The following is a 15,428-nucleotide window of genomic DNA, read 5'->3' as shown; positions in this document are numbered from 1 at the left end:
AACAATTAAAATATTCTTTTATTGCAGCATAACAAAAAATATAAAAATAAAATACAAATATTGCTATATAAAATCTGTCTGTAGAATTAATTTACTTGAATCTTCATATAATTTTGATTAGTTAAATTTTTTTATTTGCAATTTCTATTTCCACAGCTCTTTTTGCAGTCGCTTCAACAGCTTCTATAAAAGCAGCTCTGTAAAGAAAATAATATCTTTCAAAATATTAGAAATGAATATATATATAAATTGCAATGAGGGTTAACCAACTTAGGAGTGCTCATCGTCAGGAATCGCCAGGGTAAAATTTATTGGTCCGTATTTCTTCTGCAGAAATCTAACACCTGAACGATATTTGGAATTTCTTTGTAAGGCAGTGCTTCCAGACCTAATCGAGGCATTTCCGGATCCAAATAATAGGAAAAACTTGGATCCCCCAGAATTTGGTTCCAGCAAGATGATGCACCACCACATTATGGTCTTAATGTTCAAAGGTTTCTGGATAACCAGTTTGGAGGAAGATTGATTGGAGAGCGCAGATTAATGGAGTAGCCATTTAGGTCACCTAATTTCACCGCCCTTAATTTTTTTAGGAACATTCAATAAGTCTGGCCTACGTTAACTGACCAGTCAAGTTTGAAGACTAAATACAACGAGATCTCATCTTTAACTAGTTTTTATAATGCAGGAACACAAGATTAACCAAATAATGTGACAAAATTTAGCTTTCTATTTTAAAAAAGTATTGATGATCTCATAATTTGGATAAATGTGACGTTTTATTTTTTTTGATTTATGTCAAAAGACTGGGAGTAGAATAAAGTGTTGACATATTTCTACATCTTTTTAAAAAACGAAGTTTTTTGTGCATTACTTCATAACCCTACAAAAATAAACGTAATAGAGCCTAAATGGTTGGTAGATTCTCTTGATAAGATAAGAATTAAATAAATAAATATATATATATATATAAATAAAAATAAGTGATAAGAATTTTGGTTGAGAAAACATGAAGGAGAGGTGGGATCTGTAAAGTCGCCTTCATAGAAAAGGAGTTGAGAAGTAGATTAAATAAAGACTGTTATACATTATAGTTACTAATGATACTCAAACAATGGATTGAAATTTTGGATGTTACAAGGAGAGAAAATATATTTTCCAGTGTAAATAACAAATCTAAAAATGAGGAATATCAATTTATATTTAGTATGAATCAAGTTACCACACTTTGAAGTCATCAAATTGCTAAGTGATAATTTTGTGACTTCTTCAACATATAATGCAAAACTACACGTGTTTTTTTAATGATTATAGAAATTTACATAAAAAATATGTTAAAATCATTGTAAGCTGTTAAATGTGAGTTAAATTCTACTTAACTGATAGAAATTTTTGAGTGTGTACAGATTCAGTGATAATTGTGGCATCATTAATTAAACACATTACTTTTTTCTCTTTTTTTGCATCCTAGTGTCTATAAGAGGTATTGTACTGGTACTTGAGATATAAACATTTTTTAATAGACATTACATATCAATTTAACAAGCAGATTTAGCTAAAGACACATTTAGACAACAATAATATATATTTGAGATTTAACTTTGTTTACATTAAAATGGCATATGTATTTTCAGAAATAGCCGACAATCATTTAATTATGGGTAAGTTTTGTCAGGATTTTAGAAATCAAAAACTATGGTAATCATAAATAAATACCACATATAAAGCAGCAGACAAAATGCCCCAATAGCAATACACAAATCATTAATGAGAGACAGAAACATCTTGGTTATCCAAAAGTTTCTGTACACAATAAAGATATTTTGTATAGAATTGAAGAAACTTCTGATAGTAGTACAAATATTGTACCTCCTTAATAGGATTTTCCCCACAAGAAATTAGATGATTTTGAATCCACAATTCATGGTTCAACTTAAGACCTACCTAGTTCTCATTTTATATTCCACAATAATAAATGATTAAACATGAAGTTTATGTCATTATAAGTTGATTAATGAAAAACTGAATCTTTTGATAACTAAATCACCACTTACCTGATCCCGTGTTTCTCTAAAGCATGAACTCCTTGTATTGTTGTACCAGCAGGTGAACATATTTCATCTTTCAATTGAGCAGTATGTTTTCCTGCATCTCTTGCCATTTTTCCTGCACCTAAAATTGTTTGAGCTGCCAATTCTGTGGCTAGTGCTCTAGGAATTCCCATTTTAACTGCTCCATCTGCTAATGCTTCTAAAACCATGTAAATAAAAGCTGATCCACTAGCTGTTAATGCTCCAAGATGATTTATATAATCTTCTGGTACTTCTTTGCATAATCCTGTTGCAGATATAATTCCACTTACAAGTTCTTTATCTGCATCAGTAGCTGAAGAGCTTGGACTCAATAAAGTACAACCTTCTCCAACTACCATTGACGTGTTAGGCATTATTCGTATAATTCTTCCATGTAATGATTCAAGTTCTTTGTTTAAAGTTTCTAGAGATATTCCTGCTAAAACTGAAACATACAATTTTGATGGTAGTACCTCCTTATTTCTTGAAAATGTAGATTTAAGTTCGCTAGTTACTGTTTGTAATATATGGGGTTTTACGCAAATAAAAATAATATCAGCTTCACTGACAACTTTTTCATTCTCCTGGTAAGTGTTACAGCCTTGTCCGATCCACCAACCTAGATGTTTAAGACGTGGTCCTGACACGTAAATTTGGTCAAATGTTACTAGACCTGGAAAACAACGAAACAAATTTTCATATAAAACGTAAAAATGAAACGAGACTAATTCACCATTTGTTACAATTCCTTCACAGATTGCTTTGGCCATATTTCCTCCACCAATAAATCCGATCTTTTGAGAAATGTTTTTAGATTTCTGTTCATCATTCATTTTTTTAGCAATATTATATTTTTAAAACTTTTAAAGAGAAACAAACTATTGACGTCAGCTCTAAATGATAAGTATCATCAAATGATAGCAATTAACTATTTTAACACACAATTAAAATAAAAAAAAGGTCTCTTTCACAATATTTTGTTGTGGTTAACCTTTTATTTTGTAATTATAAGCATACAGAGTACTACTCTGTATAGGCGACACCAAATACATTATTGAATTACGTATTGCGGATCTATTAAATATGAATAGTGAATTCTAATTTCAAGATTATCACAATATTTTAGAAAATCAACGGTGAATTCCTTATCTAAAAAATAATAGAAAAATACGTTCGAAGGAAATGCGCATAAATCGTAACAATTCCAAATGCGAACTCTCAAAAATTGGCCTGGAAAGAATGAAATATCACGGATTTTATTTGTTTCGGTGGGTATTCAGATTTTTCGAGTTTTTTTATACTGTACACGATTTTTTATTTCATTATTATTTGGAAAAAATAAAAGTTTTATTTTTATTGTGAAGAATTGATAACGACGTTATTTACACTTAGGGAAAAATAAAATGATAATAATAATATAATTTAATCTATTTACATTAATAATAACAGGTAACGAATAACAAATAACAAACAGCTCTACAACGATCAGTCTAACTTTTATACATTATTAATACCATGCTTCATATTATATACAATCCTAGATTCTCAGATAACCCCGAATTTGGTGTATCTTGTAAATTAGTTATAAACATTTGGTAGCTCCCATTTAAAACTATATGTTTTAATAATGTTCATTTATTGAAACGTAACGATGAACCACCCTGAAATTATTGGGCCAAACTAATATGGAAAATACCTCTTATTTAATAAAATCAACAATTAAAAGAAGAATAACTTCTTTCCAAATACTTTCACCATATTTTTTCACAAAATATTTAACAGTTTTCTATTGTTGTTAGAGGTATTTTATATATAATTTACCAAGAGTTAATTGTACCATAATTTTAATTCTAAGGGTGTCTTATCCTTTTTTTTATGAACGGGATTTCTGATTACAACTGAGTTTTCTTTATCTATGATGGTGATCATGGTGATCTGGCGTTGGGAACCACTCTTGGATGATGACAGGTTTCCAAATTTCTTTCCAATCCGGCACCCAAATATCTTTCCAATAAGGTACCCAAATTTGTTTTGAGGCCTCTTTCCATTCAAGCTTTTTATCTGCAACCCAGATTTGCTTCTTTTCCGTTCGCCATATTTGTTTCCATGCTTCTTTCCATTCAAGTTTTTTATCTTCAACCCAAATTTGCTTCTTTTCCGTTCGCCAAATTTGTTTCCACGCTTCTTTCCATTCTAACTTTTTGTCCGTTACCCAAATTTGTTTTTTGGCTGGTTTCCATATTTGTTTCCATGCTTCTTTCCATTCGAGTTTTTTCTGTGTTACCCAAATTTGTTTTTGTGCAGGTTTCCAATATTTTTTCCATACCGGTTTCCAGATCATTTTCTTTTTCCATAGGTCGTGCGCAATGATTTCAGCTCCTTCATGATCTTTGCCTAAGTAATGTTTGCCATGTATTGCTTCTTTTACCCAAACCGGAACCCACAGTTGTTTCCAAGCAGGTACTTGAATTTCTTTCCAAGCTGGCACTTGTACATCTACCCATATAGGTTTCCATATTTTTTTCCAATCTGGAACTTGTATTTCTTTCCATGCTGGTACTTTTATTGGTACCCAAATAGGCTTCCAAATTTTTTTCCAGTCTGGGACTTTGATTTCTTTCCAAGCTGGTACTTTTGTAGGTACCCAAATGGGTTTCCAAATTTTCTTCCAATCTGGTACCTTAATTTCTTTCCAAGCTGGTTTTTTTGTTGGTACCCAAATCGGTTTCCAAATCTTCTTCCATTCAGGTTTCCAAGCTTGTTTTTGTACTTTTTTCCAAACTTTTTTCCAAGCTTTCTTCCATGTCACTTTTTTCTTCCAATATCCTGGATCGTGATGATGATGATGATCATGGTCGTCGTGAACTTCATGGTGGTTATGAAGATCTTGATAAACATCGTGGAAGCTATGATGATCATTATGATATAGAGCTTGATCTACATGATGCGACAACTGACTGGTGTCAAAGCCATTGTCCAGGTAATCGTTACCTACTCCTGCTGGTGTATAGTCATAACCCCTTTTTTGAATTGTCCTAAAATAATAAAAGAATTGATTACTTTTTATGCAAATAAATAAGAATTAAAGAAATTTGTAACGGATATATGTTGGTATAAATTTTCTCAAATTGATAATTGACATGATGCATTTATTATTAAAGCAAATACTTTGTTTTTACTACCAATTTTTTTCTTATTATCTATAGTGAAGCACTTACTTATTTTTTGTAGCAACTGAGTGCTCGACTGGTACACTTTGTGATAAAGTGATTATCGTTAGTGTCCAAATAGTGACCTGTGAAATGAGAAATATATATCAATAAATAACAATTACTTTTGGATCAATAAAAAAGAACATCTAGTATATATTCTTTGAATAAACAAGTTAGGCGACTAAAAGTAAAATTTCACGTGACTCTATAGAGCAGAGTGAAGTCTGTGAATGTTTGGCTAGTAGACCTCAATTTAGTTTTGCATCGTTATTCTTCTCATATTCTGTAAAACTTTTAAAGAATTGTCAAGGTCATGTCTGTATTGACAATATTTGTGCTTTAGTTCGAAATCTTATGATGGAATTTACTTACATCAGGTTTTTTAGAAATTTAAAAGAGGAAATAAGAATCATAAGATTTGAACTAAAATAGTAACGAAGAACATCACAGCTGAACAGAAGGACAATCGAAGACATACGTTCGTTGATCTTGTTGAGAGGATTTCCATTGACCAAGAATCTCGATTTCAGTGCTTTCTTCTTCTGAAATTGAAACATGTCTATGTAGGACGTCCTTTTGAAATGGAGAACATTCGAAAGACTGTGAACGAGCGTATAAAAACGTATAAAATAAATAAGGTTTCATTCTCTGATGGATAACAGCAATAGGAAACTACTATGAAGATGAAAACATTGCTCATTACTTCTCTCACATTTCGTATGAACAAAAGATTTGTTTCAGGACCAAATTTTACTTCATGCAGTTTAAAAAAACTTGAGTAAACTTCGGACTATTGTTTTATCAGAAACTTCCTCCCAATTTAATTGATTTTTATGGTATTAGAATATCATCTGCATGACTCAATACCTCACAAAAACAATGGAAAATACTTAGACGACCTCTTCCACTAAAATAAAATGAAACCACATTTTTAAATCATTTTATTATTACATATTATTACAATGTTTTTCATACATTCTATTTACGTCATTTTGACCGTTTCTTTTTCATTACTTCTGCTTTTAAATAAATCATGTTCAGTATTATACTGAAAATCGGAAATTTTAGTATTGAGGATGTTTAAAGGAAATTCGCTAGATGTAAATATGAATGAAAGTATTAATAATGAGTTTTATATGAGTTCATATACAGTATGTTTCTGAGGAAACCGGCTATAGGATTTCCCCTGTTACCATTTAAACTCCTTGTCGGGTCGCCTACCTGCGCGGCCAGACCCTTCTCGCACCCGAGGGGCGGTCGACCGCCGATTTGTTCGGGTCAGTCTTTCTACCTGCATTTTATTGTTCATATATTAAATAACAAGTTTTTTTGTTTATAATTTTATATCTTCTTAATGTTATTTCATTAAACGCTAAGAAATATCACTTATTTTGGTTTCTGAATGAAAAAAATCGAACAACTTTAACAAATGACAGGTCTGATTAATGAATATAATTATCAGCGAAGAAGTGAAGAAGAAAAAGAGGAAAAACATGGGAGTAATTATAGTGATATTATATAAAAGAAGAAGAACCTACCTACCTATATTGACCAGCCTAAGTAACAACAGTGAAGATAAAAAGAACTATTTATAGGTGAGCTGCTAGACTATTGATAGTAGAGAGCGATTTAGCACAAATTCCAAATAACCGCGCAAAACTAATAGATTTGTTATAATATTGTTTGTGATTGGCCTGAAAAATAGTATTAAAGACTAATAATAAATTCATGCCCGGTGACCTGACTGAGCATCTAAGTATTCTAAAGGAATGTGAGGTGCCCATAAATATGGACACGGACACTATGTCTTCCAAACTATTCTTTACCAAAAATATAATAACAATTTAACAGCAATGGACAAATACAGAAATTGCGTTTCCAGGAGGCTCATTAGTATTCTACACTGTTGACTCGAAAATAGGAAATGAACATGAAGCACATGATTTTAATAAAATAGACAAAAAGTTAGTATGGATCTTCATCGAATCATAAAACTCAATGGGAGCAAACAATAAAGTTACTCTTATATGGGTACTTGTCCACGTTGAGATACACCGGCAATGTACAAGCCGATCATCTGGAGAAAAAAGGCTGAACAATTCCTTTCATAGGAGCACAACCTTTCATAGGTTTCTCAAAGAGACATCAAGTCATGGTCATAAAGAAGCGGGAAAATGAAATCTTCTTCTTCTTTTAATGCTTATCCATTAATGGATGTTCGCGACCACATTTTTCATGGCTTCTCTATCTCTAGCGGTATGGATCATGTCTGAATATCTTGTATACCCGTCCATTGCCTCACGTTCCGTAACCATGACATCCTCTTCCGTCCCAATCCTCTCTTACCTTCAATCTTGCCCTCGACTATCAGCTGAAGGAATTGATATTTATGGCCTCGCATTATATGGCCAAGATATGCAATCTTTCGTTTCTTCACGATGTTAAAGAGTTCACGGTCTTTATTGATACGCCTGAAAATATCCTCATTCCTCACTTTGGCAGTCCATGGTATCTTCAGGATTCTACGATATACCCTCATTTCGAATGCCTCTAATTTGTTGATGTTTTTTACTTTAAGGGTCCAACCCTCCATCCCGTAAAGAAGCACTGACCAAACGTAGCACCGCACAAGTCTCAGTCTAAGATCAAGATCAAAGTCGGTACATGTAAATACATTTTTAAATTTTATGAATGTACTTCGAGCTTGTTCAATTCGGCATTTTATTTCACCGTCCGACGACCATTCTTCATAGAGCCATATTCCTAGATATTTCAATTTTTCTACCCGTTCTTTAGGATTTCCATTATATGTTATTCCAGAATTTCTAAACGTATTCGCTTCCCTAGTGATAATCATGAATTTAGTTTTTTTGATGTTGATGTTTAATCCCATTAATTAGTTGTTGTAGGTCATCTATATTATCTGTAATCAGCACTGTGTCATCGGCGTAACGTATGTTGTTGACCCAGACTCCATTGACTTTGATCCCAATGTCTCTATCTTCAAGTGACTCTCGAAAGATGGCTTCAGAGTATATATTAAACAGGAGCGGCGACAATATACAACCTTGACGTACTCCTCTGCGAATCCGAACTTGCTCAGTTAGACCATGATTTACTTTGACTTGCGCTTTTTGGTGCCAGTACAGATTTTCGATACAACGAATGTCTTTTTCGTCCAAATCCAATTTTTTAAGGAGCTGCATAAGTTTGTGATGTTTAACTTTATCGAAAGCTTTTTCGTAGTCTATGAAGCATAGACAAACATTTTTTCTTTGGTCATAGCAGTTCTGTACAAGGACCTGTGTTGCGACTCTTGCCTCTCTTGTACCTAACCCCTGTCTAAATCCAAATTGCGAGTCAAAATGAAATCAGAAACATGGAATAAGACCCCAGGTCTGAAGCAATCGAAAAGATTTCTTTCCTTGTCTGAAAAGGCCATTTCTTTGATTAAAGAACGTCGGAGAAACTCTCGATAGCTCTTGTCGCTTCTGTAAAGTACGAGGCAATCTATAAACAAATACTAAGGTACTTACATTTAAGCTATTTAAAGCCAGAAGATGTAAGCATAGTCTTTAGACAAGTAGCTCACTTTACAAAGTCGTTGCACGTCATCGGTGATTGCTCGGGGTTCACACTTGGGCAAGCCTTATAGTTTTCTCACTGACGTTATAATGTTTAACCGGGCCTATCAGAATGCCTATGTGCACAAAAGTTCCCACTAACCCAACTACGATTATGAACTATAGTGTGTGTATATCTATTATTTCAATAATATTTTCAGATTTCATTTGGTGAAGTGCATTCACTACTCACTGTAAGTTTATTATGTAAAGTCTTCAAATACTTATGTAATATATTATCGAGATGAAATTGTTTGATAACTTTTTATCACTATATATAAATTGACACCTTTAAGTAGAAGCTAAATCTTAAACAAACAATGTCGATGTCTAAAGTTAATAATTCAAAAACTTTCCTGTTGTCTCGTAAAAAATATTAATAGCATTAATCTTGAACTGAATGTTAGAAATTTTTAAAACTCGGAATACCGTACAATAAATTTATTCTATGACCATAAATAGATAACAACTACCGATACTAACTGGAAGAACCGGAATGAAAAACGCGGAAGGAAAATATATAGCGTTTTATCTCTCCGATACCGGTAAAAGTGAAATTGTTGTTATGTCGCAACCCATTAAGAAGTCCTGAAATGAAACAAACATCTACATGTCGCTTTCGTCTTCGTTTTCAAAGATGTTTAATATGGCGTGTTGCTATAATCGTTTATAATCATATCGTCCACATTCACTTAACGTATTTACAAGTTCATTGGCAAACACTTTCACTCGCATGAAATAACAATCAATTAAAAAATATTTTCTCCACATGCGTAACCAAAAATCATACGAAAACTGTCTAATTTTAATCAGCAACATGTTAAAATTTTTTCCAACATTGTTTTTAATTTGCGTTGTGCTAGAATTTTCATAAGAGTGAATATTTTTTTACTAATATTACGAATTTTTCAATCAATAACTTAACGTTTCAATTGTTTTGATTAAAATATTTGTTAAAAACTGTTTTCCAAATATATATTCTTTCCAAAATTCTAATTTTAACGTCTGAATAGTAATTATAGTTTTTATTAATTTGATGTTTAAAAAAGATTCAAAATAGAGGATGGATATATAATCGGAAATGAATGTATAAATACCTAAATAAAGCCCGTAACAACTGACGAAATAGAGGATAAAGAATGGAAAATATACTTCAGTAACTTTGTCATCCAAAAAAAGCGACAATAAAATTCTCGTAGTAGTAGTAAAAATACTACATATAGTAAATGAATTGCATAATCTAGAAAAGAAACCAAGTTTAGAACAATAAAGCAATAACAAATTTAACCATAGGGTCTTTCCAAATCAATTTTAACACTAGATTTATATTTAATGTGATGTAATATCATCAAACGAAAGAGCAGATGAAACAATTTCACATAAAAGCGTTTAATGAAAGGTTAATTATAATGGAGACCAAAAAAATCAGTACACAACCATCAACCACCGCCGTTGAAAGAACGTTGGCGATCAGTTGGCAGTTGGACGACGATCAGCTGACACTTGAATGATAAACGAAAAAAATGAGACAGGCATAATCGGTGTTTTCGTGAGACCCACAGGGTTTCCATCTTATCCAGTTTTGTGGCTTTTGGAATCATTGCAAGCCAGTAAAATAAAAAAGCTAATGGGTGCCTATTATACGTAATCATCCGGTGTGGACGCAGTATTGAACACATTTATCTACGAGGGTATTGCTTTTTTATTTTTCAACAGTCTCATTTAGAGTGTATACACTTCTCCTTTGTCCATCGATGCTTTAATCTTTTTAACCCTTTCATATAAAAGTTGCTGTCTTTCTCCACAAAATAGACGCTTACTCATGGAATAATGTCCTCGTCTAATGAAAATCTCTATGAAACTTCAAGGTTAGAAACAAGACAGTGTTGCAGGGGGCTAGATATGTTTAATACGGTGGGTGGTCAACCAATTTGAAGTGCAATTAGGGAAATTTAAACATTGTTATCATCGAAGTGTCAGAAGGTGCGTTATTCTTATGGAAAAGAACTTTTTATTTTTCAAATGCAGTCGCTTTTTTGCCATATCTCCATTCATTTTATCAAGTAACGACGTTACTGTTGTACCTTTTCGAAAATAGCCGATGAACACAATCTCTATTCGGAGGGATGTTACTGTCTTCGCCTCATTTCAGCAGTATACTAGATCTATATATCATCTACAGTTATTATATATCGTTTCGCTTAAACCGCTTCTATAAGACTTAGAAGAAGTTATTTTTTGGGGCCAAATTGAGCAAACGCGACATCCATTTTACGGATGACGGATAGTTTACGTATGCATAATTCTTTGGTGAGTATATGATAAATGCGTTTTCTTCATATACCAACAGTCTTAGACTAATGCGTCTAACCAATACTACTGTCATCCAGTACAATTTAATGAAGCTTTTCGATGATATCACTGGTTGTTGTAGTTTTTGGCTATTCTAAGAGCTGAAACGACTATGAATTCAGCTGTCGATAATTTTATAGTCGTGAATGATGGTTGTGAACGCGAATTTGGAAACGTCCGTCAGCTTTAAAAGGATTAAAAAAAATAAGAAAAATATTTCTTTTGCAATTCCAGTAAACATTTTTCTTGGATAACAACAGTACGATTTATTAAACGTTTGTAATTTTTGTTGGATTAGCGAATATCTTGAATGCAATACACGAAGTAACTTATGTACTATAGTTTGAAAATGGGACAGTCATAGCTGCGACTGGCGTATTTCTTCTTTTACGTCGGTTTAGTTCTATTAAAGCAGAACAACTTTATTTTTTCTTCAAATATCGATTAGGACAATTCTTGTCACATCAATTAATATTCTAAAACTAAATACAATAGTCATCTACAGTAATGTGTTTTTTTTATTCTTATTATGTATTTATACTACGGCACAAATAATGAGTTTGTTTTTAATAAATTTAAAATTCAACAAGTATGTTATTAACTGTCTTCGACTGAATAATTGTCTATAACTATCAGGTATAATTGTTTCAATCATATGAATGTGCTCGTGAAACAATTGAAATTACGTTTCATGTTTAAATTAAGAAAGAAATTATACAAGTTGAATTAACTCCTCGTGTCATTATGAATACCTCAACAAAACGAATAGTTTCTACAATATCATCTTAAGAAATTTATAGAAACGCGAGACAATGATATTGAAAAGAGAAATTTGAAATTCAATTCCAATTAAAACGATGCACAAAGTGCTAAGTAATACGTGATTTATATTTTTCTGTCCATTAAGGAAACACGCTATTAGTTTATTATGAAATGTACAAAGAATTGATACCTTAATATTCAAAATCGTTGACCAAGTATGATTTTTTACTGGTCAATAATTAATATTTTTATTAGTGGTAAATTACCATATCGATTGCCGGGTAGTATCACCAATTTGCGGTAAATTATACCACTTAATTATTTTCAATATTTTCATTAAATTTTCATAAAAAGTGAAAGCTACAACATCGTTAAAATCTGTGTTTAATTATGATGGAAACGCCATTTTAATGATATCGTGTCTTTTACAACAAAATTTGGTTTTTCATGAAACACGTGCTCTTTTTCATTTTGAGAGTTTAACATATCGTTTGTGTTCTGCGGAGATGGATGGAAACATCTGGCATGAGACAAGCAAAGTTGATAGGTCTTCTGTTTCTCTTACCAATCAACTGCTCTTCTTAAATAAGCGCGAAAAGTTATATAGACCTATTTACCAGACACGGTCATCTAAGATATCATCATCATAATATAGGTATCACGGACAACCCTGAAAGCTACTGGTACATGGAAAGGCAGAAGCTACAGACCACATAATCTGTAAGGCCCCATCACTCAAACATTCACACTTGGTTAAGCTTCACAGTTTGCCTAGTGACGTTGAAAGTTTCAAGCTAAGGTGCCTGATAAGCAGTTTAAAGTGGGACACGACGGGCCTATCAGAAGGTCTATATTCGCAACGGCCCCTGAGCACCCGCTAACCCAACAATGAACTATTAGTTTTTTCATACGATTTGGGTTATTTGGGAGCGTTTTTAAAGTGTAAGTGAAAGAAAATAGGAAATGATGATTATTTGTTGTAGTATCATTAAATCCATCAAATATTTGATCGTTAATAAGTAATATGACTGATGGTTTGTTACACACAAATATTAGTTGTTACATTTAATTAATAGTTAACTTTCGAGGTCAAGAATTAGATCAATTCTTAGACGTTCATTATAGCTGGAAGTTTGATTAGATTATAAAAATTTGCAGTTTTAGATTAACAGTGATTTGTAAAAGTTAAGTTTTGGGCTTTGGCACATCTTTTACTAAATATTTCTGACTGTAATAAAATTTTATGACTTGCTTTCTTAAAAAAGAATAATTAATATTTTTTATATGTATTATTATTTTTATGCTTCTAAATGTTCTTGATTCTAGGTTTCTTCTGTTTTAAAACAAGTTTTCCTCAATAATTCTTAAAAGAAACATAAAAATTGACGTTTTGACTTTTATTTAAGTATTTATCAAAATATTTTCATAAAGACTTAAAGTCAAAGTCAAAATATTCTGATAAATACATAAATAAAAGTCGAAACTTCAATTTTTATGTTTCTTTTAAGAATTATTGAGGAAAACTTGTTTTAAAACAGAAGAGACCTAAAATCCAGTACATTTAGAAGCATAAATATATCAAAAGGTCTAAGAAATAAGAAACTAGAGAAATTTATTATTATTATTATATTATATATTTGCCAAATCTCAGAATACCCCATGACATAGTCGTATTTTCAAACACAGAAAAACAGTTACAACATTATATACCCACAATAAACAAAACGTTAAGAAACAGGATAAAAGAAAACGGCAACGAACAAATAGACGATAATAAACATCTAGGAGTAGTGATGGATAAAGAAGGAATACAAGATACATAAATAAATTAAATAATTGAACATAGATAAATATTTTAACGTATTGACAGATATTTTTCTGATAATTAGAGAATTAATATTTTGAATTTGATGTATATATTAATATTGGATGGATCCGAAGCTTCGATTATGACAAACAAATAAGCAAAATGCAAGTAGATGAAATGAACTAATTAAGAAAAAATAAGGTAGTAACAAAAATATGTAGAAGAATCAGGATGTAAGGGAAGAGTTTTGAATGAAATCTATCACAGACTTTATAAATAGGAGTTCATTTGAAACATGTAAATGTGAGATACAAGAATTGTTAAAAATAGTATGTAAAGCCTGTTGAGAGATGAAAATGAGAACCAAAACTAACAAATGTAGACAAATAGCTAATAAGAAAGAAAATAATATCGTGAACGTAGCAGAGCACCGGCAAAGTATAAAAAGATGTATAAAAAATTTCGCACAAACAAAAAAAATATTTATTATTAAGTGAAAATCAACATAAATTTATTATTATATACTCACACCTCTTGATTGATATTCTATGGATCACATATAAATAACTGAGCAATTAAAAAGATAGAAATAAAAAATAAATGACACTAACCACAAGGCTCCTGTAACTTGGCATCCTGTCAAGGAGCCGCAATGGGCTAAAAAAATATGAAGTACACAGCTACAAACAAAATACGAATTTTTAAGATAACAACTTAGTCTATATATGCTTTTAGAACGCTGTATCATAGTGGGGTGTTAGCGCGAATTGCTTTCTCCAACACCCTCACTCAGTTCCTCGAGAAGTTGCTCAAGACAAGGCCAAGGTACAAGAACTATCTTCGTATGCGTCGGCCACGGTGAAAACTCTCGCTGCGTGTTGTTGATCATGATTTCGGTTGCGATTATTGATGATCTTTATTAATACACCAGCGGCGGAGAAACTTTGAAATAATCATAGCTCCAATAATTGCAAATAACAAGTTTTTTATACGATAACTTATGAAAATGATCAATTCCATATATTTTAAGGACTACACTAAATTTCACACAAGTGCAAAATATACATCCGCAAATATGTAGAAAGAGTGTAAACTGAGGGTTGCTATCTTGTTTCTAGAAGAATACATATGAACAAATTCATTTACTTTGTTTGTAAGGTATAAAATTATTTACAGAATAAATAAAACAAATGGCATAAGCACTAAGTGTGTTAAGGTATTCATTATACTCATTATATGCAAAATTAAAGGCCAGTATTCACTCAGTAAGTGCGATTTATAAGTTTTCGTAGGATAAATAGTATATGCAAGATAAGAAATAGTTTTCTTACACTCACGGATCTGGAACACAATGTTCTGTTTATAAATAGTTTTAATTAGTTCAAGAAATCCTAATAAATTCAACTTCAACCCAGGTTGCATCTATCTAAGTTAGAGAACTAATTATGTACCGGGTAATAAGAAAATTAAATTCCACCTATCAAGTTAAGTCAACATCCAAACTATATGAAAACAATTTGTTTTAATAACAAAAGTCCTACTTTAATAGAAACGTTAATACTGAAATTGTTAGGATTTGGAGTGACGTATATTTTGACAC

General features: G+C 31.7%; 2 protein-coding genes across 2 annotated transcripts; both read right to left on the bottom strand.

The window, feature by feature from the left end:
* LOC130892032 (pyrroline-5-carboxylate reductase 3) lies at nt 1–3,125 on the bottom strand. The gene is made up of 3 exons (XM_057797214.1): nt 2,806–3,125; nt 2,055–2,745; nt 1–197 (listed from the first exon to the last, which is right to left on the bottom strand). The coding sequence occupies exons 1-3, from the start codon at nt 2,903–2,905 to the stop codon at nt 122–124; spliced, it is 867 nt and encodes a 288-aa protein (XP_057653197.1). The 5' UTR covers nt 2,906–3,125; the 3' UTR covers nt 1–121.
* Nucleotides 3,126–3,484: 359 nt separating this feature from the next.
* Nucleotides 3,485–14,523, bottom strand: LOC130892027 (uncharacterized). Its single transcript, XM_057797208.1, has 3 exons — nt 14,440–14,523; nt 5,291–5,367; nt 3,485–5,107 (listed from the first exon to the last, which is right to left on the bottom strand). Exons 1-3 carry the CDS (start codon nt 14,461–14,463, stop codon nt 3,982–3,984), a joined length of 1,227 nt encoding a protein of 408 aa, XP_057653191.1. The 5' UTR covers nt 14,464–14,523; the 3' UTR covers nt 3,485–3,981.
* Nucleotides 14,524–15,428: the final 905 nt, after the last annotated feature.

Source organism: Diorhabda carinulata, chromosome 3 (genome assembly GCF_026250575.1).
Source record: "Diorhabda carinulata isolate Delta chromosome 3, icDioCari1.1, whole genome shotgun sequence".
Lineage (NCBI taxonomy): Eukaryota > Metazoa > Arthropoda > Insecta > Coleoptera > Chrysomelidae > Diorhabda > Diorhabda carinulata.
This window is presented reverse-complemented; position numbering and strand designations above follow the sequence as displayed.

What these genes read in the sequence shown, in the direction of transcription:
- LOC130892032 (XM_057797214.1), bottom strand. Translation starts at nt 2,905, where the DNA reads ATGAATGATGAACAGAAATCTAAAAACATTTCTCAAAAGATCGGATTT. An exon ending in TGAAGGAATTGTAACAAATG is followed by an intron (nt 2,746 to 2,805) that starts GTGAATTAGTCT and finishes GTTGTTTTCCAG; the next exon opens with GTCTAGTAACATTTGACCAA. An exon ending in TTAGAGAAACACGGGATCAG is followed by an intron (nt 198 to 2,054) that starts GTAAGTGGTGAT and finishes TTTTCTTTACAG; the next exon opens with AGCTGCTTTTATAGAAGCTG.
- LOC130892027 (XM_057797208.1), bottom strand. Translation starts at nt 14,463, where the DNA reads ATGCCAAGTTACAGGAGCCTTGTG. An exon ending in CAAGTTACAGGAGCCTTGTG is followed by an intron (nt 5,368 to 14,439) that starts GTTAGTGTCATT and finishes CTCATTTCACAG; the next exon opens with GTCACTATTTGGACACTAAC. An exon ending in TCAGTTGCTACAAAAAATAA is followed by an intron (nt 5,108 to 5,290) that starts GTAAGTGCTTCA and finishes TTATTATTTTAG; the next exon opens with GACAATTCAAAAAAGGGGTT.